The sequence below is a fragment of the Elephas maximus genome, chromosome 8, assembly GCF_024166365.1.
Source record: "Elephas maximus indicus isolate mEleMax1 chromosome 8, mEleMax1 primary haplotype, whole genome shotgun sequence".
Classification (NCBI taxonomy): domain Eukaryota; kingdom Metazoa; phylum Chordata; class Mammalia; order Proboscidea; family Elephantidae; genus Elephas; species Elephas maximus.
The window spans coordinates 52207779-52234327 of record NC_064826.1 but is presented as its reverse complement, the minus strand read 5'-3'; the positions used below and the strand labels follow the sequence as shown (position 1 = coordinate 52234327).

At 35.6% G+C, this 26549-nt stretch overlaps 1 protein-coding gene across 1 annotated transcript in view; it reads left to right on the top strand.

Annotated features, from left to right (window-relative positions):
- CACNA2D1 (calcium voltage-gated channel auxiliary subunit alpha2delta 1) overlaps positions 1 to 26549 on the top strand; it is a 542050-nt gene that overhangs the window by 84867 nt on the left and 430634 nt on the right. The window contains exon 2 of the mRNA XM_049894495.1: positions 6873 to 6954. Coding sequence (XP_049750452.1) covers positions 6873 to 6954 — 82 coding nt within the window. The remainder of the gene's footprint in view (positions 1 to 6872; positions 6955 to 26549) is intronic.

Here is a 26549-nt window from a genome sequence, read left to right as displayed (position 1 = left end):
TTTTATATTTAGAAACAGATCGGGGCTGACTGTACATCTAACCTGCTACTTTCTGTCAAGTCTGTATGCATGCTGTGAATAATAGGTGATTCCACTGCTGTGCACCTAAGTGGATAATATCGAGGGTGTCACGTTATGTTAATGAAAACAGTAAAATTTCTGGTTTTGAGTGAAATAAATTGTTTGTTTAAATTGGTAATCTTGAAGAAAACATAAAAATTGAGTTTGAGGACAAATTTTAGCATTTAAGTAAGTAATCATTTTCACATTGCTACAAAGATATTTTAAGAAAGAGAATACCCGGTTTTCTCAATTATTTAAATCCTTGCCTTCTAACTATAACTTACTTTTCTCTTGTCCTGTAAAAATAAGACTTCTGTAAATCTCCTTTTGTTTCTTCACATCAATGACACAGGCTTAGAACCCCCAGGGCTGTGATATTCTATAAAATAGAATACAGGAGACATTTTTAAGTTATGATGAAAGGAGAGCTGGGAACTATTTGCTTTGAAAACGCTAGTATCTAATGGTTTAATCATGAGAACTACGCCATGTTCGTATCTTTGTGATATCAGTGTTTATTAGGACAGTGTACTCTACTGGGTTCTGAGGCCAAACTGCTCATCTCTGTCACATACTAACTCTGTAAACTTGGGCAAATGACTTAACCTTGCTCTGCCTCAGTTTCCTGATCTGTGAAATGGTACTACTAATATTATCTACCTCATTAGATTTTTTATGAGAACTAAAGTTTATTCACGACACGTTTAGAACAGTTGCTGGCACGTGGGTGTTCACTAGATGCTACCTATTAATTACTGAGCATCTATTATATGTTTAGAAGTATACTTGATTTTCTCAGAATACAGAGCTATGTTTATGGCCCATCCACTCAAAGCGATTAAGTATTGTCAGAGAAATGAATCTGACATAAGATAGTATATAAATATGGGTACTGTTTTGTTGTACAAACTATACATACCCTAGTAACCTAGAGAAAATAAAGATTTATGAAAGTTTGAGAACTCAGATTGCCTGTAAGAGGAAGGACCTGAAACAAAGACTTGAAGGATGATTTTGGAGCTGAAGATATTTAAAGATGTAATTTCATGCTAGTAGAAAGCATGATTAAAGAATGTGACAAAACTGACATGTTTGTGAAACAGTTACACTAGTTTAACTGATCCCTGTGGGGACGTAGATTGGCTGTTTAGGTCACAAACCAAATAGAATGAGCATTTGAGTAGATTAAAGTATTTGAAATATTACGAATGTTCAACTAATAATTGAGGGAAAAAAGGAAATGAGTAAATTTTTATCATGACATAAAACAATATTTACATGCTTGAATTAGGCTAAAATAAATTTTGTGGACAATCTGCAGTGACTGAGAAAAAATATAAACAATGAAAGGGGAGATCTTCAATGAAATGAATGGCGGTTTTGTAATGAGCAATTAGAAATTCAGCTCATTTGGTTCATAGAAACACCAGCAGCAGATTGTGAGGCCATGTGGGACACCTTGGTTGGCACCAGACGACAGAGGGACTATGCTGCTGAAGGTTGTAACCAACTGTGGTGTGGAAGGATGAAAAACAAAGCTCTCAGAGACCTCAGGGGAGCAAGTCCCTGGTATGAGAACCCTCCCCCCTCTAGCTAATCCGTGGAACTACGTTAATATCAACCCTAAAGGGTATTGCTTCTGTGTTGCCTTGAAAGCTGGAAACAAATTGCTTGCAGCTGAGGCAGAAACTATTAACCAAATAAACAATAGAAGACTGTTTAGATAAAACAAAAATCAGTCTAAGATGGTATAAAAAATGGATCTTGTGAAGACTCTTTGGCCTTTGTGCACTATCTCAGTATATATGTATAAAGTGGCTTCACTACAGCTTCCCCCCGCACACAAGCAAAAAGCCATCAGAAAATGAAGGCCGCGAACATGAACAGCTTAAGAATCAGATTCTAGCGATAAAATCTTTTTTTTTTTTTTTTTCTCTCTCAAGTACTTTACCTTTCCACTCAGATTGGCATGAGCACGTTCCTTTCTGAATTTCTTACAGAATTACTCTAGACAAAAACGGAATTCTAAAACATTTTACAAGTCAAAACAGCTGTCTAAAAACAGAGCAGCAGTGTTATCAAAAATGGTTTAAATTGAGAACAATTTCAGGAACTAACATCCCTGGCATAACACCCATCTCACCAACTATCCTCTCATTTAATGTAGATACCAAGCACTCCGTTCTCTCCCTCTTTCTTTCTCTCTCTCATTCTCTCACTCTCATACACACCCACACACACACATACAAATTTATTAGTTATCAACATTATAAGAAACACATGTTTAGTTAATTGCATGTCTAGATTATCCAAAGCTTTGGCTTACTTATGTTATTTTTACTCAACTACAGGAACACTGTGGGTGGTTTATTATATAACAAAAATAGGAGCAGCTTGGCATTGGGAGGATATTTATAACAAGTAGAACACTTGACTTTTGAAATATAAGATCTTATTTCTTCAAATTTATGAATAAGCTATTTATATATCAACATAATTGAAATGGTCCATTTGTTAGATCTTTTGATATTCTTATTTTTTCCCAGGTCCACAGGGCATAAATATGTCTCTTATTCCCTGCGCTAAAATAAGACTTTTTTTTTTTTTTTTAAATAGTGGCCTAGGCAGAGAATTGCTTTAGAACAAGGGCTTCAAAAGATAAAGACTTTGCTTCTTATTTTTCCCCTACCCCTCCTCTAAATCCTTGACTGTAATCAGCCTTCTTTCTTTCCCTTTTCTCTTTGGTGTATCTTCCATTCTTTTTTTTTTCCTTTTAATCTAACCTCTATAATAAGGAGCCCTGTTAGTGCAAGGGTTAAGCACTTGCTGCTAAACAAAAGGCTGACATTTTGAACCAACTCAGCAGATCTGCAGGAGAAAGACCTGGCAATATCTTCCCATAAAAATTAAACCAAAAATAAACCCATTGCTGTAGAGTCAATTCCAACTCATAGTGATCCTATGGAACAGAGCAGAACTGCCCCATAGGGCTTCCAAGGAGTGGCTGGTAGATTAGAACAGCTGACCTTTTGGTTGGCAGCCGAGCTCTTAACTACTGTGCCACCAGGGCTCCCCCACAGGCTTACTGCCTAGAATACCCTATCTAATAGTCCTCCTCTGTCACATGGGGTTGCTAGGAGTTGGAAATTGACTCAACAGCACAACAACAAGCCTCTATGATAATTATTATCAGGATAAATTGAGAAGATTGTGGAAGAAAGATGTCTGTTTTGATACTCTCTCCTTACTAATAACAGCAGGTTCGTACTCATTATTCTCTTTATTTACCTGCATCAAATATAGGAAGGAAGGAGAATCTTGGATAGGACCTATTATAGCTATGACAATTCTTAGCTATCACTTTGGCTCTATTGTTCCAACTAGTAAAGAGGCAAATTCTCTCCTTAGCATTTAAAACAATTATATAGATAACTACGTAGGCTTGACACTTTGTGCTCAACTGTTGCGCTTTACAATAGATTGAGCAGTATGATTTGTGCTGTTCTCAATTTGATGTTTCTGAAATGCATGAAAAATGAAATGGATTGCCATTTTTTCTTTGAAGATAAAGAGATTTATTTTTAAAATATGCACTCTTTTGAAGGCATTATAGGCAAATTCAACCTTCAAAGGATCAAAATAATTGAATGGCAAGTTTTTTTTCCTCTCAAACTTAGTTAAAATTTGAATATTTAATACTAGCTTACTTTTAGAATTTGGACTATTTCTGCACAATAAATGAAGTAGAGAATATAAGAAATTATCCCAATTATTCAGTAAAATATTTACTTCAAATTTTAGCAGTCTTTTTGATGAATGCTCCAAATTACACTGAGTCTACAGACATCAAAAGTTGGAAACATACTGCTGGTCGACTCTCTGATGAGTTATTGTATAGGCAAAGAAGGACTGCAAAACTTTGTTCTTCCTCAATGGCATTCAATAGCCACTTAGAAGATTTGGAATTACAAAGCAAGAACTTTGGAGATTTAATAATTCCTTTAAAGTATTAAGTTTGCCTTTTGAAAATCTAATTGTTAAAAAAAAAAAAAAAAAAGAGTGCTGTTTAAAGACTCATAAGTCCAGCAGTTAGTTTTGTTTTTTTTTTTTTTCTGATGTGGATTAAGGGGGGATAACTTTTGTGATGAATGGGATCTTTGCTTATTTCCTAGACATTGTCACCTTTTAACTCTACGTTTGAAAGACAGAGCGGCTACGTGTTTTAGGAAAACTAGATGGCACCTCCTTTCTATGAAAAATAATCCTTGCTCTATAAAGTGCTCTTGACAGCTTGTCAGTGGGACAGAGAAGACTGGACTGGTCCTGAATTGCTTTTCAGCCAAAATAGGTTCCCCTCAATAAACACTGGCAGTGACAGTGAATCAGGTGTCAAGTTAGAGTGCACGTTTTGGATCAGTTTAGCATAAATCAGAATTCAGACATGAGTTTATTTCATTACTTCACACATCTTTTTTTGTCTCTCAGTTTCGCAGCCAAAAGGACATATAACCTTCTTACTGTTTGTCAGTGCTGACAATTATATTTGAGAAGAAGTGGTTCATTTTCTATGGGTTCTTGAGCTTATTCAGTAAGTGCTTGGAAAAATGATATAGTCTGATGTGAATTAGAATATGGTGTCAATGATCTTTACTTCCACGTATACTCCATTCTAATTTATTGTTCTGAATGTAAGCATGGAGCAAAATTATATTTATAAATAGCAGTTCTAATGATATTAGTTAAAATTTATCATTTTAAAAAATATATATACCAGCTCATAAGCAGCACAGCTTCATAATATTAAAATAACATTGTGTGCATCCTTCAATTTAATGGTTCTATGAATTTCTCTCAACTAGATTTTCTTCATTAACTCTAAAGTCTCTATACTCTGCTACCACTTATTTAATTTACTTGTGTTTGTTTCTCGAAATTCATTTACCTTTTTCTATCATGTTTTTGCATGTGGTTCAATAAATATTCTCCCTTGTTTTCATTTGTGTGAAATATCTCTAATTTTTATGGATTTCCTCTACTAACTAGTTTGTTCCACTTGGAAATCAAGTCTCTCTGTTTTTCTCAAGGCATTTCATCCTTTCTTTATCATTGATTCAATTTTTTTTTCTTCCTTCTTAGTTTATCAGCTCATTATTCTCTTATATGTCTTCCTGTACCTCGTTTAAATCCTTATACATTTTTCACACTTAGTTTTTTGTTATGTTACGTTTAAAATTACCTGAGAAATATTTGGTGGCCTTAATATACTACTAGAATTATCTGTCTTAGGAGAGGAAGACAATGAGAGTTAAATCTCCGCAATACAAGTACCTATTAAATCCACGGTTTATTTTCCTTTGTCAACCAGCATCCTTGGTCGTGGTCTACTCAATGAGGGAAAACATTTAGCAATAATAATCCTAAGAAAGTAGGATAAATATGATAAGTGTACATACCATAAATATGTCCAGCAAAGTTCAAATAAAAAAATATATAAATTATCATTTTCACTAATGTTTCATTAGGTTTGCTTGGGCAGTAAACAACACACACTCTAGATCTACAACATAAGGATGAATGAATAAAATCCACAGAGGAATACAAATGGAAATATACTGATTCGAAAGGGGGAAATTATGTGATATTTGGTAATGTCTCCAATGCCAGGAAAAAGTAAGCTACAGTACATTGATTTAGGCTTTTCTAAAATGTAGTGTCATCCAAATTCATATTTTAAGATGTCCATTGCTTTCATCTAAAGGACATTCATAAAAAAGATTTGAACTTAAATCCTTCAATCGCAGTTTTAATACTCCAAAACGTTGCTTGAAAACTTAAGCTTTGATTCAGTAATTCCAAAAGCTTTATGCGCTGAAATATTTGTTGCAGAATAGTTTGTAGTGGTTAAAAGCTGATGACATTCTAAATATCTCCTCAAGCAGGATAATGGTCAAGGGTATTAAGGGAGTTAGAAATAATGGAATATTAAGTGCACATTAAAAATACATACTCATAAAATACTTCTACTGGCATGGGAACATATGTTTTACTATGAAATAAGAAGAAAAAGATATGTGAATTTTATATGCTTTCAACCATGTGAAAGAGCATTAAAAAACGAGAAGGAACTATACCAAAATGTTAAGAGTGGTTATTCCTAGGTAGCAGAATTATAAGTAAATTAAAAAAATCTCATTTTTCTTGCATTTTTAAAATATTCTATATTAGTAGAATTAGTACACTCTTACTATTATAGTCAAAGAACTTGTAACCTAAATGATACAGTTTGCAGCTTACAATGTTGTATTTAATAATTTTTTTTTTTGAAAATTTAATGCAAATGAAGCACACTTTTACCCTCATATGGGACAAGGTCAATGCCATTTTTCTCTTTTTGATTTGGGAAAATTTCAGCATCCTAGAAAAAAAAAAAAATTTTTTTTTTTTTTTAGAAGGTTGTGTACTAAAGGTTCAGTGCTTCTGTATGGGAAGGTGGATGTGGTGGGATCTAGGAGAGAGAGGGAAGGTTTAAAGGGCAATTTAATGGTCTATCTGGTGGTGTAGTGGTTAAGTGCTACGGCTGCTAACCAAGAGGTCGGCAGTTCAGACCCGCCAGGTGCTCCTTGGAAACTCTATGGGGCAGTTCTCCTCTGTCCTATAGGGTCACTATGAGTTGGAATCGATTCAATGGCCGTGGGTTTTTTTTTTTTTTAAATCTGCAGCATGGAATACAAAATCTTAGTTTTGACTAGTGCCTGTGGCCTTTATTTGTCAAAGATCTGACAGAACATTCTCTTTTCTGATTCCTGCAGTATCAAGTCATGGGTGGACAAGATGCAAGAAGACCTTGTCACACTGGCAAAAACAGCAAGTGGAGTCAATCAGCTTGTTGATGTGAGTAGAAACCAAAGAAATTTGTTAATCTGTTTTGTAATTTGAATGTGGTTCTTTTTTATAGGAAACTGTATTTTTATATTACAAATAGAAAAGTATGTCTCATGTGGCTCTGAAAGTACAGTTCTGAGAGGGACTCATGGTACTTCTAGTTATTGTGAACAAGAAATGCCATTCCTGACAATTAATGAAATTTTCTATGAACACTTTCCAGGGTACTTACAGCTTTCATGTAGGTGAGTCCATGTGATGCATAGCCTCCCCCAAACTTCAAATTGGGAGGTCATGTACTTATTACCACAGTGTTTCCATTCTTCAGAATATGTTTTAGAATCCCTCATATAGTGGTGACTTCAAATCCTGTGACAGATGTTTATGAATGTCTTCAGTGGGAACACATTTTCATCCCTTGTGGGTAGATTTTATTTAAAAAATAGTTGAAATTGTTTACAGTCATGTCTGGAGACTAGAGTGAGTCATTAAGATGGGTGAAAAAGAATTTGGTGCAAGAAACAGTATCACTATAAAAGTTTTGTGTGTGTGTGTGTGTGTGTGTGTGGGATTTACAAACAGGCTATGAAAAAAAAGTCACTCTGAAATTTTTATCCCCAAAAGACAGCAATATGTAAATATTTTGTGTAGCATCTTAAAGAGATCCTTTTCTTTGGGTAAAGTGGCATTTAAATGTATAGGTTCTGTAAGATTCCTTACAAATGAAATGCCATTTCTTTTAGAGCCTACTACTTCCATTTCAATGAACGTGACCTAACAGTTTTAAAGTTGTGGTCTTAGTGATGCTATTGTTTTCCAAAATCAATGTGATGGGTCAGTGAGGTGAACTGGTATAAAAGCAATCATATGTATAAACGTATGAATGTTTATCCTATGGATATTTATGTATGAATATTTTTCTCCAGTAGAAAATGGAATGCATGGTTACCTTATGTATGAATAGATACTCATAAAGAAACTTACTTCACAAAAATTGTTCCACACTCTTTGTAAAACAGTTGTGGGTCTTAATAGGAAATTGGGTTGAAGAAATCTGTCTTCATGAAATAAATAGTACATGTGGAAATGAAAGGTTTTTCTACTGAATAACGATGATCAAATTTAATTCTATTCAACATTCATTCAGCACATACTATGTCCCCAGGACTGTGCAGACTGCCAAGGACAGACAAAAAAACAAAACGAAGCAAAACAAAACAAGGTCTTTTTCCTCTGAGAACTCACATTCTCTGATCAAAATTCTACCCTACTGTTGGTTTTTTTTTTTGGCGGGGTGGGGGGGCAGGGGGAGGTGTACAGACACCTGAAACCTATTGTAAGACAATTCTTGGAATCTGCAATTATGGAAAAATACAGAATATGAACATGGGTATTATAACAAGTGGATGGAGTTATATGAAAGTGATGGAGTTTGTTAAAACAAAACAAAACAAAACAAAAACCAAACCTGCTGCCCGCTGCCTTCCAGTGGATTCCGACCCATAGTGCCCCTTGAGGACAGAGTTTGTTAAAGCTACAGAAAATCTCTTTTCTTAATTTTCCTTTTAATACTATTTAAATGGACTGAGAGAGAAACCTTTATTCAACCACAATGAAAAAAAAAAAAAGTGAAATTCCAGATTGTGGTTGGAATTTACGTAGCTCTCTTTATTGATGGATTGAAATAAAAAATGAGCTGCTCTTGGGAGCCGCATTCTTCAATCCTTCAGTGCTTCTCCAGCTCCAAAATTCACTTGCATGTCTGACCTCAGTGTTACTTTCAGTGCTAAATATGTAAACCTTCTCTCACTGAATCAGCATTTTGCAATGCATCATTAAGTGAAAAGTGTTTTACTTTAGAAGTTGTTTTTCTTCTTCTTTTCTTATGTACTATGAAGTATAGAATAGTAAAAATTGTGTAAATATTGATGAATAAAAAAATGCCTTCTGAATTTGACGAATAAAAAAATAGAATACAAAGGTTCATAAAAAGTCTCTAAAATTTTCTGTTTTTGAGACCCATACCTAATTATAATGATAGAAAAAAATACAGATTAAAGAAGTAAATGTTATTTAATAGAGAAAGAGAGCAAATTCATTACTGGAGAAGTAATTTATGTATTAGGCCATATGGAGTGTCATTTTACATAGATAAATGTTTCCATACTCATCATTCCTTTTGTCTAGGGAGAAGATCCATGGTGGATACAAAAGGAGTACATTTCTACTGGGTCATGGGAACTTAATGCAGAAAGTGGTCAAAGGAAGCCAGGGTTAAGAGTGAACTTTGAGCTGAAGTTGGGGGATTTGGAAGCAAGATGAGAACGAGAATTTGAATAAATGGAGAAATTTAGCTGATTCCTTGATTGAAAATCAGTATCATGGCTAGCTCTTTAGCTTTAAGGCCCAGAAGCCAATGAGGCAACAAATCTAAAGTAAAATATCTTTGCAATTTTATGAAAATTACTTTATGGCATCATAGAATATTAGCACAGGGAAGGTTCATAAATACTATTTAATAACTTCAATACTTTAGTTTTTATAAAGGAGAAAATTTGACAAGATTACCTGCCTCTCTTAAAGATCAAAAGTGAATAACCTTAAGTAGTCATGTTATCCCAGATGCATTCAAGTTTTAAGATGTCTCTTATTGAATTATTCTATAATCTAATCACATATACAGAGACCATATATGTCCATCAACTGCACATGCTCATCAATAAAGTAGGTGAAATAATTGATGGGAGAGAAAAATGATATATGGGAAAGAAATAATGCATTATTATTCTGCTTGTTGCACTTAATATATTAACCCATTGCTGTTGAATCAATTCCAACTTATACTGACCCTATAGGACAGAATGGAACTGTCCCATAGGGTTTCCAAGGCTGTAAATCCTTTCAGAAGCAGATTACCACATCTTTCTCGCTTGGAGCCTCTGTTGGGTTTGAACCGCCGACCTTTCGGTTAGCAGCCAAGTGCTTAACCACTACATCACCAGGGGTCCTTTAAATATGTTGGAACCTTTTAAATACAACTGAAGGACTTCATTTTTCCCCCCATTATTCAAGCACTGTACTGAGCCCTTTACATGCATTATCTTATTAATCCTGAGGATTGTTTGCAAGGTTAAAAAATTGCTTCTCAGTTACACAGCTACTAAATTGAATATAACTCTGAAATTAAGAAAAAAAAAACCATGTGATGCTTTAGTATATGTTAATATTTTACATTTTTATACCCATGCTTGTATTTTGTGAAGGTAAGCAGATCTCCATTAGATACAGATTAATATAGATGGTTATACTACTGCTCTTTTTATAAAACATATAAAATAGAAGAAGCCAAAGCTCAGCCACCAACAATTATCCATTCATAAACATGTCCATTTGATTTTCATTAAAAAAGAAAATTATAGAGGAAAATTCCAAGATAACAAATTTACATGCATAATTTAAAATCTTCCATTCTTGCTATGCACTGAAGTGTTTTTGTGTGTATATTCATTGAATGAATTGATAAATGATACAGAAAGTAAGTTTTCCATGATTTTTCCTTCATAGACTTCCACCTGAAGAAAATACATGTATTATTTTTTATGGAATATTATAGCATGTCCTTTAAAAAAATCTTTAAGATTATCATACTTGCTTCATCATACTTGGTTCTGCGTATTCCTAATTTTGTGATCTGGCTAAGTTATTTAACCTCATGGAGTTGTTAAGATTGATGATATAATCCATGTACAATATTCCTTGACACATAATCAGCATTCAACAAAGATCATTCATTGCATTAGCTGGGGTACAGATGAGTCAGTGTAAAAAAGATATAAAATAAGCCTGTCCTTCTAGCTCACGTAACAGTCTAGAGGTGAGCAGTCTAGGGCTGGCAGGGTGGCTCTGCCATTCTCAACATGTGGATTCCATGCTGGTGTCCAAGGTTACTCTTCCTGATGTCATTATTTCCCAGATAGCAGGTAAGGGGAAAAAGACCAGGAAAACAAATGTCCATTTTATGGGCAAATCATTTTGTTCACATTCTGGTTGTCACAATTTAGTCATATGGCAATATCTAACTAGAAAGGAATTGGAGAAATGGGGGGCTTTTGCTGAGCAGCTATATGCTTAAATAAGACTTTTTCACAATAGAAGAGGGAAGAACAAATAGTGTAGACAACTAAAGCCTTCTGTTGAATGTATGATTATTTGAATATTATGCTTATAAGAGCTGTGTCTAAACATGTATTAAAGACATATCAACATAATATAGAAGCTGTATTTATATTTTTAAATATTATGGAAACCCAAAAAACCAAACCCAGTGCCATCAAGTCAATTCTGACTCATAGTAACCCTGTAGGACAGAGCAGAACTGCCCCAAAAGGTTTCCAAGCCGTTAAATCCTTAAAAAAGCAAATGGCCACATCTTTCTTCTCTGAAGCAGCTTGTGGATTTGAACCACTGACCTTTTGGTCAGCAACCCAGTGCTTTAACCAGTGCACAGCCATTATAAACATTATAGATCAATAAAAAATTTGGAAAAATGACAAAAAAAATCCCCATATTGAAAAGCCTTAAATGTAAGAAGACTGGTATGAATTTATTAGCAATCCAAATTATGTATTATTTTGCAAGGCATTATATATGTATGTGGGCATTTGTGTGGGTGTGTGTGTGTATATAGATACCATGCTGGCAATGGAGAGGCTTATCATCATCTATCCACCCAGGCATCTTTCAATTTGTTGTACTGTGGTAGCTTGCATGTTGCAGTGATGCTGGAAGCTATGCCACCAGTATTTCATATACCAGCAGGGTCATCCAAGGTGGACAGGTTTCAGCAGAGCTTCCACACTAAGACAGACTAGGAAGAAGGACCTGGTGATCTACTTCTAAAAAACCTGGCCAGTGAAAACCATATTAATAGCAGTGATGTAGTGCTGGATGATCAACCCCTCAGGTTGGAAGGCACTCCAAAAATACAGCAGAGAAAGAGCTACCTCATCAAGCTAGAGTCGAACTGAATGGCATGGATGGAGTAAATCTTTCAGGACCCTCATTTGTTGATGTGGCATGACCCAAAATGAGAAGAAACACCTGAAAACATCCATCAGTCATTGGAACATGAAATGTACAAGTATGAATTTGGGAAAGATTGGAAGTCATTAAAAATAAAACGGAACGCATAAAGATTAATACCCTAGGCGTTAGTGAGCTGGAATAGACTGGAGCCATTTTGAATCAGGCATTATATGGTCTATCATGCCAGGAATGACAAATTGAAGAGGAATGGTGTTGTAGTCATCGTCAAAAAGAATATTTCAAGATCTATCCTGAAGTAAGACACTGTCAGTGATTGTATAATATTCATATGCCTAAAAGAAAGACCAGTTAATATGACTATTATTCAAGTTTATGGACCAACCGCTAATGCTAAAGATGAAGAAACTGAAGATTTTTACCAGCTTTTGCAGTGGATGTCAGAAGACTCTAAAATTTGGTTTTGAATATAGAGTATTTTTAAAGCAAATGGAAGAAGTGACTAAGTAAAAGAGCTGAATGGAAGAGTTCAAAGGATGGCTCAAGAAGACAAAGTAAAATGGTATAATGACATGTGCGAAGACCTGGAGTTAGAAAACCAAAACGGAAGAATATGCTTGGCATTTCTTAAGCTGAAAGAATTGAAGAAAAAATTCAAGCCTCGAGTTGCAATATTGAAGGATCTTATGGGCAAAACAATGAATGATATAGGAAGCATCAAAAGGAGATGGAAGGAATACAGAATCACTGTACCATAAAGAATTGGTCGATATTCAGCCATTTCAGGAGGTAGCATATGATCAAGAACCAGTGTTACTGAAAGAAGTCCAAGCAGCACTGAAGGCATGGCAAAAATAAACCTTGAGGAATTGACAGAATACCAGTTGAGATGTTTCAATAAACAGATGCAATGCTGGAAGTGCTCACTCATCTCTGCCAAGAAATTTGGAAGACAGCTACCTGGCTAACCTACTGGAAGAGATCATATTTTTGCCCATTCCAAAGAAATGTGATCCAACAGAATGTGGAAATTATCAAACAATATCATTAATATCACATGTATGTAAAATTTTACTGAAGATAATTAAAAAATGGTTACAGCAGTACATCAACAGGGAACTGCCAGAAATTCAAGGCAGATTCAGATGATGGCTTGAAAAAAAGCAGAGAATACCAGAAAGATGTTTATCTGCATTTTCTTGACTATGAAAAGGCATAGAATGGGAATTCCAGAACACTTCATTGTGCTCATGAGGAACCTTTACATAGATCAAGAGGCGGTTGTTTGGACAGAACAAGGGGATATTGATTGGTTTAAAGTCAGGAAAGGTGTGCGTCAGGGTTGTATTCTTTCACCATACCTATTCAATCTGTATGCTGAGAAATAATCCGAGAAGCTGGACTATACGAAGAAGAATGGGGCATCAGGATTGGAGGAAGATTCATTAACATTCTGTGTTATGCAGATGACACAACCTTGCTTGCTGAAAGTGAAGAGGACTTGAAGCACTTACTAATGAAGATCAAATACCACAACCTTCAGTATGGATCGCACCTCAACATAAAGAAAACAAAACTCCTCGCAACTGGACCAAGGAGCAACATCATGATAAACAGAGAAAAGATTGAAGTTGTCAAGGATTTCATTTTACTTGGATCCACAATCAACAGCCATGGAAGCAGCAGTCAAGAAATCAAAAGACACATTGCGTTGGGCAAATGCGCTGCAAAAGACCTCTTCAAAGTGTTGAAGAGCAAAGATGTCACCCTGAAGACTAAGGTGCGCCTGACCCAAGCCATGGTATTTTCAATCATATCATATGCATGTGAAAGCTGGACAATGAATAAGGAAGACCAAAGGAGAATTGATGCCTTTGAATTGTGGTGTTGGCAAAGAATATTGAATATACCATGGACTGCCAAAAGAACGAACAAATCTGTCTCGGAAGAAGTGCAACCAGAACGCTCCTTAGAAGCAAGGATGGCGAGACTGCGTCTTACATACTTTGGACATGTTGTCAGGAGGGATCAGTCCCTGGTAAAGGACATCACGCTTGGTAGAGTACAGGGTCAGCGGAAAAGAGGAACACCCTCAACGAGGTGGATTGACACAGTGGCTGCAACAATGCGCTCAAGAATAAGAATGATTGTAAGGATGGCTCAGGATCGGGCAGTGTTTTATTCTGTTGTGCATAGGGTCACTATGAGTCAGAACCGACTTGGTGGCGCCTAACAACAACAATATGCAAAGGCCTTTGACTGCATGCATCGTAATAAATTATGAATAAGGTTTGCAAAGCATGGGAATTCCAGAACACCTAATTTTGCTCATGCAGAAACTGTACATAGACAAAGAGGCAAGCATTTGAACAGAACAAGGGAATGCTGTGTGATTTAAAAACAGGAAAGTTTTGTGTCAGAGTTGTATCCCTTCACCATAAGTATTCAGTCTGTATGCTGAGCAGATAATTCGAGAAGCTGGACTGTATGAAGAATGTGGCATCAGGATTAGAGGAAGACTTATTAACAACTTGCAATATGCAGATGACACAACCTTGCTTGCTGAAAGGGAAGGGGACTTGAAGCACTTACTGATGAAGATCAAAGACTACAGCCTTCAGTATGTGTTACAACTCGACATAAATAGAACAAAAATCCTAACAGCTGGGTCAATAAAGCAACATCATGATAAGTGGAAAAAATATTGAAGTTGTCAAGTATTTCCTGTTACTTGGATCCATGATCAACTTGCATGGAATCAGTATGGAGAAGTCAAAGGGTGATTTACACTAGGCCAGTCTGCTGTGAAAGAACTCTGCAGTGTTAAAAAACAAAGCTGTCACCCTGAGGACTACAGTATGCCTGACCCAAGCCATGATATTTTCAGTTACCTCACAAGCATGTGAAAACCGGAAAAGAAATAAAGAAGACTGAGGAGGAATTGATGCCTTTGAATCATGGTGTTGGCAAAGAGTATTGAATATACCATGGACTGCTAGAAGAATGGACAGATCTGTCTTGAAGAAGTACAGCCTTAATGTTCCTTGCAAATGGAGACGACAAGACTTAGTCATATAATTTGGGCATGTTATCAGGAGGGATCAGTCCCTGGAGAAGGATATAATGCTTAGTAAAGTAGAGGGTCAGTGAAAAAGAGAAAGACCATCAACGAGCTGGATTGACACAGTGGTTGCAACAGTGGGCTCACAAATAGCAACAATTGTGAAGATGGCACAAGACTGGGCAGTGTTTCATCCTGTTGTATATAGGCTCGCTATAAGTTAGAAGTGACTGAATGGCACCGAACAATACCAGTCATCATCTGTTAATATATATGTGTGTGGGTATACACGTGTATTTCCATTATAGTGGCTTTGACATCCTTGAAAATACTGTTTTTAGCTGATGAAATTTTCTGCCTGCAACCATTTTTTAAAATTTTACTTTTTGATAAAATATTTCACCATAAATATATACCTAATTTTTGACCAATATCCACATTATCTGACATTCTGAACTAATGGGTTCTGTCATAATTAGAATTTGTTTCATGAAAAAGTTTCTGAACAAGATGAATAGAAACTCCTGTTTGTTTTTTCTGTAAAATGCATTTCCAAATCTGCAAAAAGTTAAATTAAACAGAACTTCCCAAATATGTCAGAAATTGTCAGTGGCTGCATTTGATTGACCCTGTCCTGTTGAAAGTAAATAGCCAAAATCTGGGCGTTTTATTGTCTCCTTTGTGCACTATTTTCTTTATAGCTTACCCTTTCCATTTAGGAATCCAAGACTTTTTCTCATGACTTCCCTTTTATTACAAAAATGAAGATTTAATAGTTGTCATTTATATTTAATTATCTAACTCTTTTTCAAGTAAATTCTTGTATCTCTAAGTGGGATATATTTTGTATTTGGAAGCAGGTTGAAGACTGTATTTCAAAAGAGGTGAAGTTTCTCCTCATTCCAAATATCATCAATTTTCCTGATGGGACAGTTGGGGGCAGGGGTCAGCAGGAGATGTCTAAGGATGCACGACCCTCGGAATGAGCACCTTTTAAAATTTTGCATCCTACACACCTCCTTTGCCTCACCCTCAAGCTATCCCTGCGGTCTAGGGAGAGTAAGGACCTTATTTATTGTCCCTTATTGATGGCACTGCTTGGCAAGTGACATCAATAGTAACACTCTTCCTTCCTCACAGTAATGTAAGAGTAAAGGTAATTTAAAATGAAACATAAAAGCAATAAAAAAACCAAAACCCAAATCAGTTGCTGTCAAGTCGATCAATACCATTACATTTCAATATGCTACTCAAAGATGTAAATATGTAATATGTCTAACTATTAAACATTCAGTACTCTAAGTTAGTATTTACATAAGTATTTTGAATGAAGAGTGTCTTTTCATTAGTCACTCATGGGATTACCAGACTGCTGCTTCATCCTTGACATTGTGGTTACGTCATCTTATGTAAATAAATAGATTATTAATTTTCTAGGTGGTGGAGAGTTATTAATATATTTACAAGAGAAGATGCTATAAGGAGGAACTTAATCACTGGTGATTCTAGCTAGGGATTCAGCAGGTGCACAGGCAAAATCAAGGACTGGGATTCTTCTCATCCAGGTAGTACAGCTAAGTAGCTGTACGGTATTTCAGTTCCCTTTACTGCTTGGCAGGTGACGTCAATAGTTACCCTCTCCCTTCCTCACAGAAAGGTAGACGTAAAAGTGATATAAAATGAAACATAAAAGCAATAATAGATGCTTAAAAAAATTAAATGCTACAAATAGAGCTACTTAATATTATTTTACGTGTTTTGGTTCTATTTAAATTTGTCTTAATTCCCTCAACAATGAAATGTTGTACCTAATTTAATTGCCATAAATATGTAGGAAACTTGAGATTTGTCACCATCCCCAAACTCCTTTATTTCCTAAGTAGAAAGAAATCTAGTTAGACAGCAGAATTCACTCACAATAAAGATTATGGATTCTCTCCTTCCCACAAAGAAGCTATTTTTTTTTCAGTAATGGTTAATTAAATTTATTTTCAAAGGTATGGAATGAACTCTAAGGGGATTTCTAATCTTACGATGGCTTTCACTATTTTATTAACATGTTTTTAAATGAAGTGCTATTGCTTCACAAACTTTAAAGATGAAAGACTATCTTAAACTTTTTTTTTCTTACCATTCTGTTTCAATGTCAATCAATAACTACCACTTTCTTATGTTATGCTAGTACTTGGGGAATAAATTATTATGTATTGTTTTTCCAAACAGCAACCTAATGATTTGGTAATACTAATTACAGATAGGAAACCATGGTGGCGTAGTGGTTAAGTGCTACTGCTGCTAACCAAAGGGTCAGCAGTTCGAATCTTCCAGGCGCTCCTTGGAAACTTTATGGGGCAGTTCTACTCTGTCCTATAGGGTCACTATGAGTCAGAATCGACTCAAGGGCACTGGATAATTACAGATAGAGTGATTTCTAGTGGTTGTGCCCTTTCTTGTTCCTACTCAGAGGAAGCGAAAGCTGGAAACTCTTAGTGACATAACCATGTGGTAGCTTCTTCTGCTCTATAATGAAGATGAATGTCATAAAAGACAAATATTATTTTGCTGCTATACAGTCTCAATATGCAACATATTTCCCCTCTCTCCTTTTGAAGGTATATTTCATGTATTTATATCTAGAAGGGTGCTTCTCAATAGGGGGTAATTTTGCCCCCCGAGGAGATGTTTGACAATGGCATTTTTGGTTGTTACAGCTGAGGGGGGTTGTGTTACTGGCACATTGTGTGTAGAGGCCAGGGATACTGCTAAACATCCTACGATGCACAAGACAGCTCCCCTGTCCCGCAAACAAAGAATGGTCTGGTCCAAAATGTCAATAGTGCCGAGGCTGGGAAACTCTTCTTTAGAAATACTGAAGAATTTGAGGCAAGAATAAATGTATTCAGTTATTCAAGTGAATATGAATTCATAAAATTCTAAAAAATTGATAGGTAGCAATTTTGCTTTAGAAAAGACATTTGTTAATAAGGTGTGACAGTTAAGTGCAAATTAAATTCTGCTGCTTTAAAAAATTCTTTTGTTGGAATTTAGGTCATTTGGGGTTAGGGGCATTAAACAGGCAGCCCACTCAGCCTGTAGTTAATTATTTTTTAATTTAGTTTTAATAGAATCAGGTATGATCCCTTCTACTTTTAATTGCATATGAATTTTCTGGTCAAAATATATACTCAATTCACAGTTCGTATATAGTTTCAAATATGGAAAGGGAAAGAGGCTAAGTTAAAAAATTTTTGGTAGAATTAGAAAAAAAAAAAAAAAAAAGCAAGCCTAACTAGATAGCTTCTTATTGTACATACCTTAATATTTTCCTTGTTTCAAACCTGTGTTTTTTAAGGATAAACTTGTAATTTACCTTATGTTTGAAAGGCCTCCAATCTAAAAAATTGAATAATTTTTGCTGCTCACCTTAGACTTTGTAATAAATTAATTTCTCTATTCCAGTAACAGTCACTTGTATTTTACTTGTATCTCTAGTAAAATATAATCACCTGTACTTAGGTGTTACAGTACATAGAAAATTAAGTTATATTTACAGTTATCACTTGTTCTGTTCCTTCTTACATCTTTAGTGTATTGCTCAGAAATGTCATCATCTCATATTATTTCTTGTATCCTTGCTAGTAGCAGTATAGGCTGTGGAAGGTTTATTACCAGTTTTGATTTCATTCTTCCTAAATATTCTTCCTCAAGATAATGTCCCATGTGGAATGTGATACAGTCCCTGCTAAGAAGCTGTATCAACATCAAATAGAAAGAATACAAGGGGGTAGGGAAAGTATTATCCAACTATTTTGTTTGACTTTAGAATGCCAGTTTGACGTTATCATGGGAAAAGTATGCACTATATATACTATACATATACACATATATACTATGTAGGTGTCTGCATGTGTGTGTATATATATATGTAGAAATACATGTGTGTATATATATCTTCAAGGAGTGTTTACAGTGAACAAACCTATATTATGTATTGGATTTTTTCTTAATTGTGCTGATTGCTGTGTTAGGCTCTAGAAGTTATGAGCTAGGTATTATCAGTCATCAATAGCTTGGAGTTGACTAAAGAATAAGTACAGACCAATGTCCTGACTTTTACAGTCCTCTAAAATTGTGTTCCAATTTGCCTTTCAAACTTTATTTATAAATAATTCCTTGTATCACATGCATTCTGATCTCTTTCCTACCTCATTGTAGCACATGTTTCTTCCCAAACGTGGCTATAATGCCATCTGTTTGGTGATCATAGCCCATGTGATTTTACTTTCCTCTGAATTCTGACAGCGTAATTTTCTGTATCTCTTCATTGGAACACAAATCCTCCTCCTCATATTGATCATTACCTTATGTGAACCTAACCTACTCGCATATAGGTCTTGTATTTGTATTTCATTATGTAGCTGCATAGCATCTTATGTAGCCTTATTATTTTGATAGGTTCAAAATAAATATTGATTTTTTTTTTAATATGAAAAATTTGTTAGAGGCCACCATTCACATTTCTGGCAAAGCTTGACATACTACCCGACATCAGTATCCATTCATTAATTCATGCAACCAATATGTATTGAGTGCCTACTGTGTGCCATGGAAACCCTGGTGGCATAGCAGTTAAGTGCTACGGCTGCTAACCAAAAGGTTGGCAGTTCGAATCCACCAGGCACTCTTTCAAAAGTCTGTGAAGCAGTTCTACTCTGTTCTATAGGGTTGATATGAGTCAGAATAGACTTAACGGCAATAGGTTGTTTGTTTGTTTTGTACTATGTGCCAGACGCACTACTATGTGCTGGGCACGTACCAGTGAACAAAAGAGATAAAAATCTTTGTTCTCTTGAAATAGAGAATACATATAAAAATATTTAAGTAAAGCATATACATTAAATAATTTTTAAATTGGATATGTATTAAAGTAGCAAAATCTTAAAGCACAAAAGTTTTGAAGGTAGTATCCTATCTTAAAAAGCTAGGTTATGGGCAAAAGAATAAAAAAGGGCTATAATTGGATTGATGCAGTGGCTGCAACCGTGTGCTCAAATATAGCACCAAGTGTGAGGATGGCGTAGGACTGGGTAGTGTTTCGTTCTGTTGTGCGTGGGGCCGCTATGAGTCAGAACTGACTCGACTGCACCTAACAACAGCAAACATAATTTATTCAAAGTGGAGTTGCAGGAAATCAAATGTGATGTTTTTACTAGCATTAATATGAGACTATGTATTTTGCAAAATGATAATTTATATCTTCATACAATTACACAGACTACATTGAATTAATAGGTTTTGGTAGCTGGTGTTTGCATTAGTTTTTTATCCAAGTTGTGTTAAACACAAATGACAATATATTAAAGAGCGTCTAGTAAGACATTTGAAAGACTCACTTGCTTGAGAGATTGCATTGCTTACTGTTTTAGTGAAAGGAGAATAGGGAAGAGTCTGTTTGAAGAGATCAGGAATTCATTAGAACAATATTGCATATGTTTTTATGGCAAAATTAATTTTTTTAACTCAGCTAATTTTTGCAGGAGGAAAGCAGGTTTTTTTTAAAATCATCTTTGGGGTGAGTAAAATACATTCTAACATCAATTTAGATCTGAAGTCATTAGTTATACTCTTTACCTTAGATGAACGCATTTTCACATATCTCAAGATCTTTCCATGTTGCCAGCTTAGAGGATGGTAAGGCTAAGGATAAATAAAAAGTACAACTTTCTTATACTTCTGGATCATTAAAAAATTACTTTATTTAAGGGAACTTTGATCTTTGAAAGTGACCGAGAAAGAACATTATATCATTCTTTTGCCTTTATATACGTTTTTAGAAACAAGCCATCCTCAGTTGCTAGGGAACATGTAGTTCAAAAGACTAAAGAACACTTAACAAAGAAAAAAAAAAGCAAACCACAGACACACCATATCATGTTGCAAAATTCAACTAAAATTAAGTGTAATTGATTGTGTGGGTATCTAAGACAGTAGAGGTGACCATGAATCTCTTTTCTTTCCTGCGTAAGTATTGAAGATATATGAATTTACTCCTGTTAGCCAATACAGACAGTGAAATTAGAATGATGATGGGAGATAAAGTGTAACATTTTCTTTTCATTCCATATCTCATATGGTGGAATCGTATTTACTCATCCAGTTCATCTATATTTTTTATGCAGTATATGCACATCCATTTTGATGTTTTTAGCTTTTCTGTCTAGACAATCTCCCCAGAACTGCAGACAATTGTGAAGATAATAATGGGAGTCCTTGATCTAATTTCATTATTTCCTAAATGTAACGGAAATGACACATTTCTCACAGTAGAGCTTACCTTTCATATTCATCAGAATCTAATGTCTAATGAAGTGAAAGTGCTAAATAGTAATTAATAAATACTGTTTAGTTAATCACAGCTTTCAAAACATGAGGTCTTTGTTAAGATTTTAATTTTCAGGAACAGAGAATCATTCAAGTAATGGGAGTTTATTATAGAACTTCTCGTAAAAAGTAAAGTTAAAAAAATTTGAGGGGACCCAGGAAAAGCCTGGTTTTCAGCAAGAACTCAAGGTACTTAGACTGTAGTTTGGGCAGTGGAAGATTGGTCCAAAGCCAAGACAATCCCATATAATTGTTGCCTTTTAGCTTCTGGGACTTGTCAGTCCCCATTTTGCTGTTGTCCAGTGAAATGATTGCCGTCATCTCTGTTTCTGCCTTCTATCAATGCAGCTATGGATGAAATTTTCTCCATTCTCCTATCTTGTAATTTCTCTTTACGGTATAATTGTTCCTTCTAAATTCTACTTAACTCATTGTGTTAGTATTCTGTTGTCACTGTGACAAATTACCGTAAACATAATGGTTTAAAACAACAGAGATTTATATTCTTGCAGTTCTGTACATCAGAAGTCATTTCCTTGGCACATGGCCATCTTCCTCTATCTTGTGAGTCAGCAGTGTTGGACTGATTCCTTCTCACACTGCTGTCTCATTGGTTCTCTCTTCTATAGTCATACCTTCCGCTTCCACTTAAGGACCCTTGTGATTACACCCTGACAATCCAGGGTAATCCCCTTATTTTAGCATCCTTAATTCCATCTGCAAACTTAATTCACCTTTGCCCTGCAACATAAGATATTCAATGATTTCAGGGATTAGAATGTGGACATGTTTGGGGACCATTATTTTCTCCGACACTGCCATCACTGCTGTTGCTCAACAGTATTTAAGTACTGCTTTCCTCCTGCTTGTCATCTACCTTTCTTGCTCATCTGAAGAAGTTGTGGAAGGTTTCCTATATCCCCACATCCTGCTGAAGCCAAGGGAGATTCAAGGAATGGAGTGGCATTTCAGACACACTGTCTAAACATGTTTTGTTGGATTGTCTCCTTCTGCTTCTCTGGACCGTGGTTTTCTCCTTTATGATGTGAAATGAATTCAAACTCCCTTCACTCCGAAAACCTATACTGAATCCCAATGTTCTCACTGATAATAACTAAAAGTATTTTTTAGTTTTCTGAAGTATATGAAGCACCGAGCAGAGTGTTAGAGGTAGCTGTCTAGAAGTGATTGCTAATAATAATAATCTTTTAGGTCATCCAAAGCATGGAAACATATATAGTTTGCAATAAGCCTCTCTGGGGTGTCTGTATTATCTGTGGCATGTAGTATTATAATTTCCAAAATACTTTTTAGAAATGGCTATTAAGCAGTTATACCAATGAGTTGTGTCACTTTTTAGATGTGATATTTGATGTTATTTTTAAATATATCATTCTGAAGACTACCTTGGAGTTATAGACTTTAATTAGAGCATAGAGATTTAGAAAGAAGTTTCCTGTGAAAAAGTTGTGAAAACCATGGTCTGTATTGTCATCACAGCAGAACTTGGTCTGTGAATGTAACAGTGAAAGAGCATTAAAGTCAGCTTCTTAAGATTGTAGGAAAGAATGTACAGGTTAAGAGTATCTTTTTGCCAAGATACGTGTTAAGGATGACAGGAAGAGGACTTGAACTGTAGAAAACCTAAGGCATACCAGTGTATTAGTTAAGAGGAAAAACATCCTGTCTTGAATTTCCTGTGTATGGTGCATTCTTTCTAGTAGGCAAGAGAAGAAAGCCAATGTCTCCTATCATGTGAGGGAATTGATATATGATTTGAAACGGGGATCTATCTGATGCCCAAAAAGCATATTTTTCCACTATCTTGTTTTTCTTTAGGGAAAAAAAAAATGGATAGAATGGTAAAGCAGGCAATTATTTTATTAAAAAGGAAAAAAAAAATTCCAGGGAGAGGAAAGGTAAAGAAAAGACATTTAAAGTTGTGTTTGAAATATATCAATAACTAAATATTGCAGAAATATGGTTTATTTTAGTAGTAGAATTGTAAGTATGTGAACATTATAAATGTTTATTGTATAATTGTAAAAATCCATGTGGAACTTTCTACTCTGAAAATTGTTTACTAAACATATATCAGAGACTTTTTTGAGAGCCTTTACAGTACTCCTCACTGTGAGAAAAAATATTGTATTCTTTTAAGACTAGAAGCAAGAGCTAGTGCTTTTGGTGGGGTGGTTGTGTAATTTTTATTACCTGTCTTAGTTATCTAGTGCTGCTATAACAGAAATACCACAAGTAGATGGCTTTAACAAAGAGAGATTTATTCTCTTACAGTTTAGGAGGCTAGAAGTCCAAATTCAGGGTGCCAGCTCTAGGGGAAGGCTTTCTGTCTCCATTTGCTCAGGGGAAAGGTCCTTGTCATCAATCTTCCCCTGGTCTAGGAGCTTTTTGGTGCAGGAGCCTCGGGTCCAAAGGATGAGGAGTTCTCCTGGCTCTGGTTTCATGGTGGTATGAGGTCTCCACGTCTCTCTCAATCTCAAAAGACATTGGCTTAAGACACAATCCAATCTTGTAGATTGAGTCCTGCCTTATTAACATAACTGCCACTAATCCCATTTTATCACATCAAAAGACAGGATTTACAACACATAGGAAAATCATATCAGATGACAAAATGGTGGGTGATTCACACAATAATAGGAATCATGGCATAGCCGAGCTGACAGATAATTTTGGGGGACGCAATTCAATCTATGACATTACCAAAGAAAACATTTCAGATGTGGTTTTATATACATGAACGTACACCAGAATACTTAAATTGGGACTGTAGATTTAACTGTCCTTAACTTCACTTATTCAGTTTATTTGTGAGTTTGATCTTGATTTTTATTTTCTTAGCTATTTAAAAATTACCCTAAAACAGAATTTGAGAGATATTCTTTGTATACATATAGACAAAACCCATTTCCAATGAGTCCATTATGCGACTCATAGCAACCCTATAGGACAGGGTAGAACTGCCCCGTAGAATTTCCAAGGAGCGCCTGGTGGATCTGAACTGCCAGCCTTTCGGTTAGCAGCCATAACACTTAAGCACTATGCCACCAGGGTTTCTATATATATATATATATATATATATATACACACACATATATATACACATACATATATATATGTATATATATATATACACATACTTGAAATAAGTTGGTTTCTATAATAAAGTGCCTAGTGAAATATCTGGCACGTGTCAGTAGCTAGTACATGACGTTACCTGCAGTGAATAACGGTGTGGACCGCACATCCTGAATTAATCTCCACCAGCTTTAAAGTACATTGTGTTCCCGATACCACAGGAAGGAGGTTAGACTTCACAAAGAAATAAAACAAGATATTAATGATATAAAGCACGACTACATTTCAAACCAATTAGTTTTATTGGTTTTACTGCAAAGAACTAAATATCCTGGATCAATTAAAATGATGCTGAGATTTCTTTTTCTCTCCCCTGTATCAATTAGTCTATTTAAAAGTTTATGTTGTTGGATCTCATTTTAGGCTGAAATAAAACAGAGAGCTTTGGGTTAGATGGAGTTCTTCATGGATAGCCTTTAAATTGGGTCTTTAAATAGGACTCAATAATCTGTCCCACAACAGAAAGCATAAGCAGTCCAGGAATGTGCAAAAGGCAAGATGGGTTTAAAGATTTTTTTTTCCTAAATTTTATTTGTTTTGTTTTTGTTGTTAAGAATATACACAGCAAAATATGCACCAGTTGAGCAGTTTCTACATGTGACATTGATTACATTCTTCTGGTTGTATAGCCATTCTCACTCTTTTTTGAGTTGTTTCTCTTCACTTACATAAATTCACTGCCCCTTAAGGTTCCTATCTAATCTTTTGAGTTGTTGTCAGTTTGATCCCATATAGACGGTTCTTTAAAGAGCATAATGTTCAAGGCAGACATTTTTTATTAGTTAAGCTAAACTATTTTTAGTTTTAAGAAGGCATCAGGGGATGTTTTTTGGTTTAAGGTTTAAAGACTATCTTAGGGCAGTCGTTTCAGGGGTTCATCCAACCTTGGCTCCAGGAAATCTGGTGTTCATGAGAATTTAAAATTCTATTCTACATTTTCCCTATTTTGACTAGAATTCTTCTATGAAATCTTTGATTAAAATGTTCAGTAATGGTAGCCGGGCACCGTTAGGTTCTGAACTCATGGCAGAGAAGGTAGTTGTTCATGGAGGCATTTAGCCGTGTATTCCATATATTCCTCCTATTCCTGACTCTCCTTCTTCCTGTATAGTTCCAGGAGAGTAGAGACCAATTGTTGTGCCTTGGGTGGCTGTTTTCAAGCTTTTAAGACTCCAGACACTATGCTTCGAACTAAGAGATAGAACAGAGGCATTGAATATCTTATCAGGCCCAGTTAACTGGGATGTCCCATGAAGCCATGGCCCTAAACCTCCAAACCAAGAAATCGAATCACATGCATGAGGCATTTAGTTGTACATAAGCAGCCTCAGCAGTTAATCTTGCTTTTTGTCATCATTGTAAATATATCTATCACAAATTTTTTGCCAATTCAACTTTTTACAGATCATTATGTATGGAATTGTGTCCCCCCAAAAATGTGTGTCAACTTGGGTAGGCCATGATTCCTCATATTGTGTGGCTGTCCTCCATTTTGTGATCTGATGTAATTTTCCTGTATGTTGTAAATTCTTATCTCTGCCTGTGGCTAATGAGGCCAGATTAGGTTATGTGAAAGAGGATTAGGATGGGATGTAATACGCTTACTCAGGTCACAGCTCTGATCTGATATAAAGTGAGTATCCCTGGGATGTGGCTTGCATCATCTTTTATAAGAGATAAAAGGAGAGAGAGGGACCTCATTACCACCAAGCAAGAAGAGCCAGGAACGTGTGCATTCTTTGGATCTGGGATCCCTGTGTTGAGAACCCCCTAGACCAGGGGAAGATAGATGACAAGGACCTTCCCACAGAGCTGACAGAGAGAGAAAGCCTTCCCTTGGAGCTGGTGCCCTGAATTCAGACTTCTAGCCTCTTAAATTGTGAGAGAATATGCTTCTGTTTGTTAAAACCATCCACTTTTGGTATTTCTGCTAAGGCACCACTAGATAACTAAGATACAG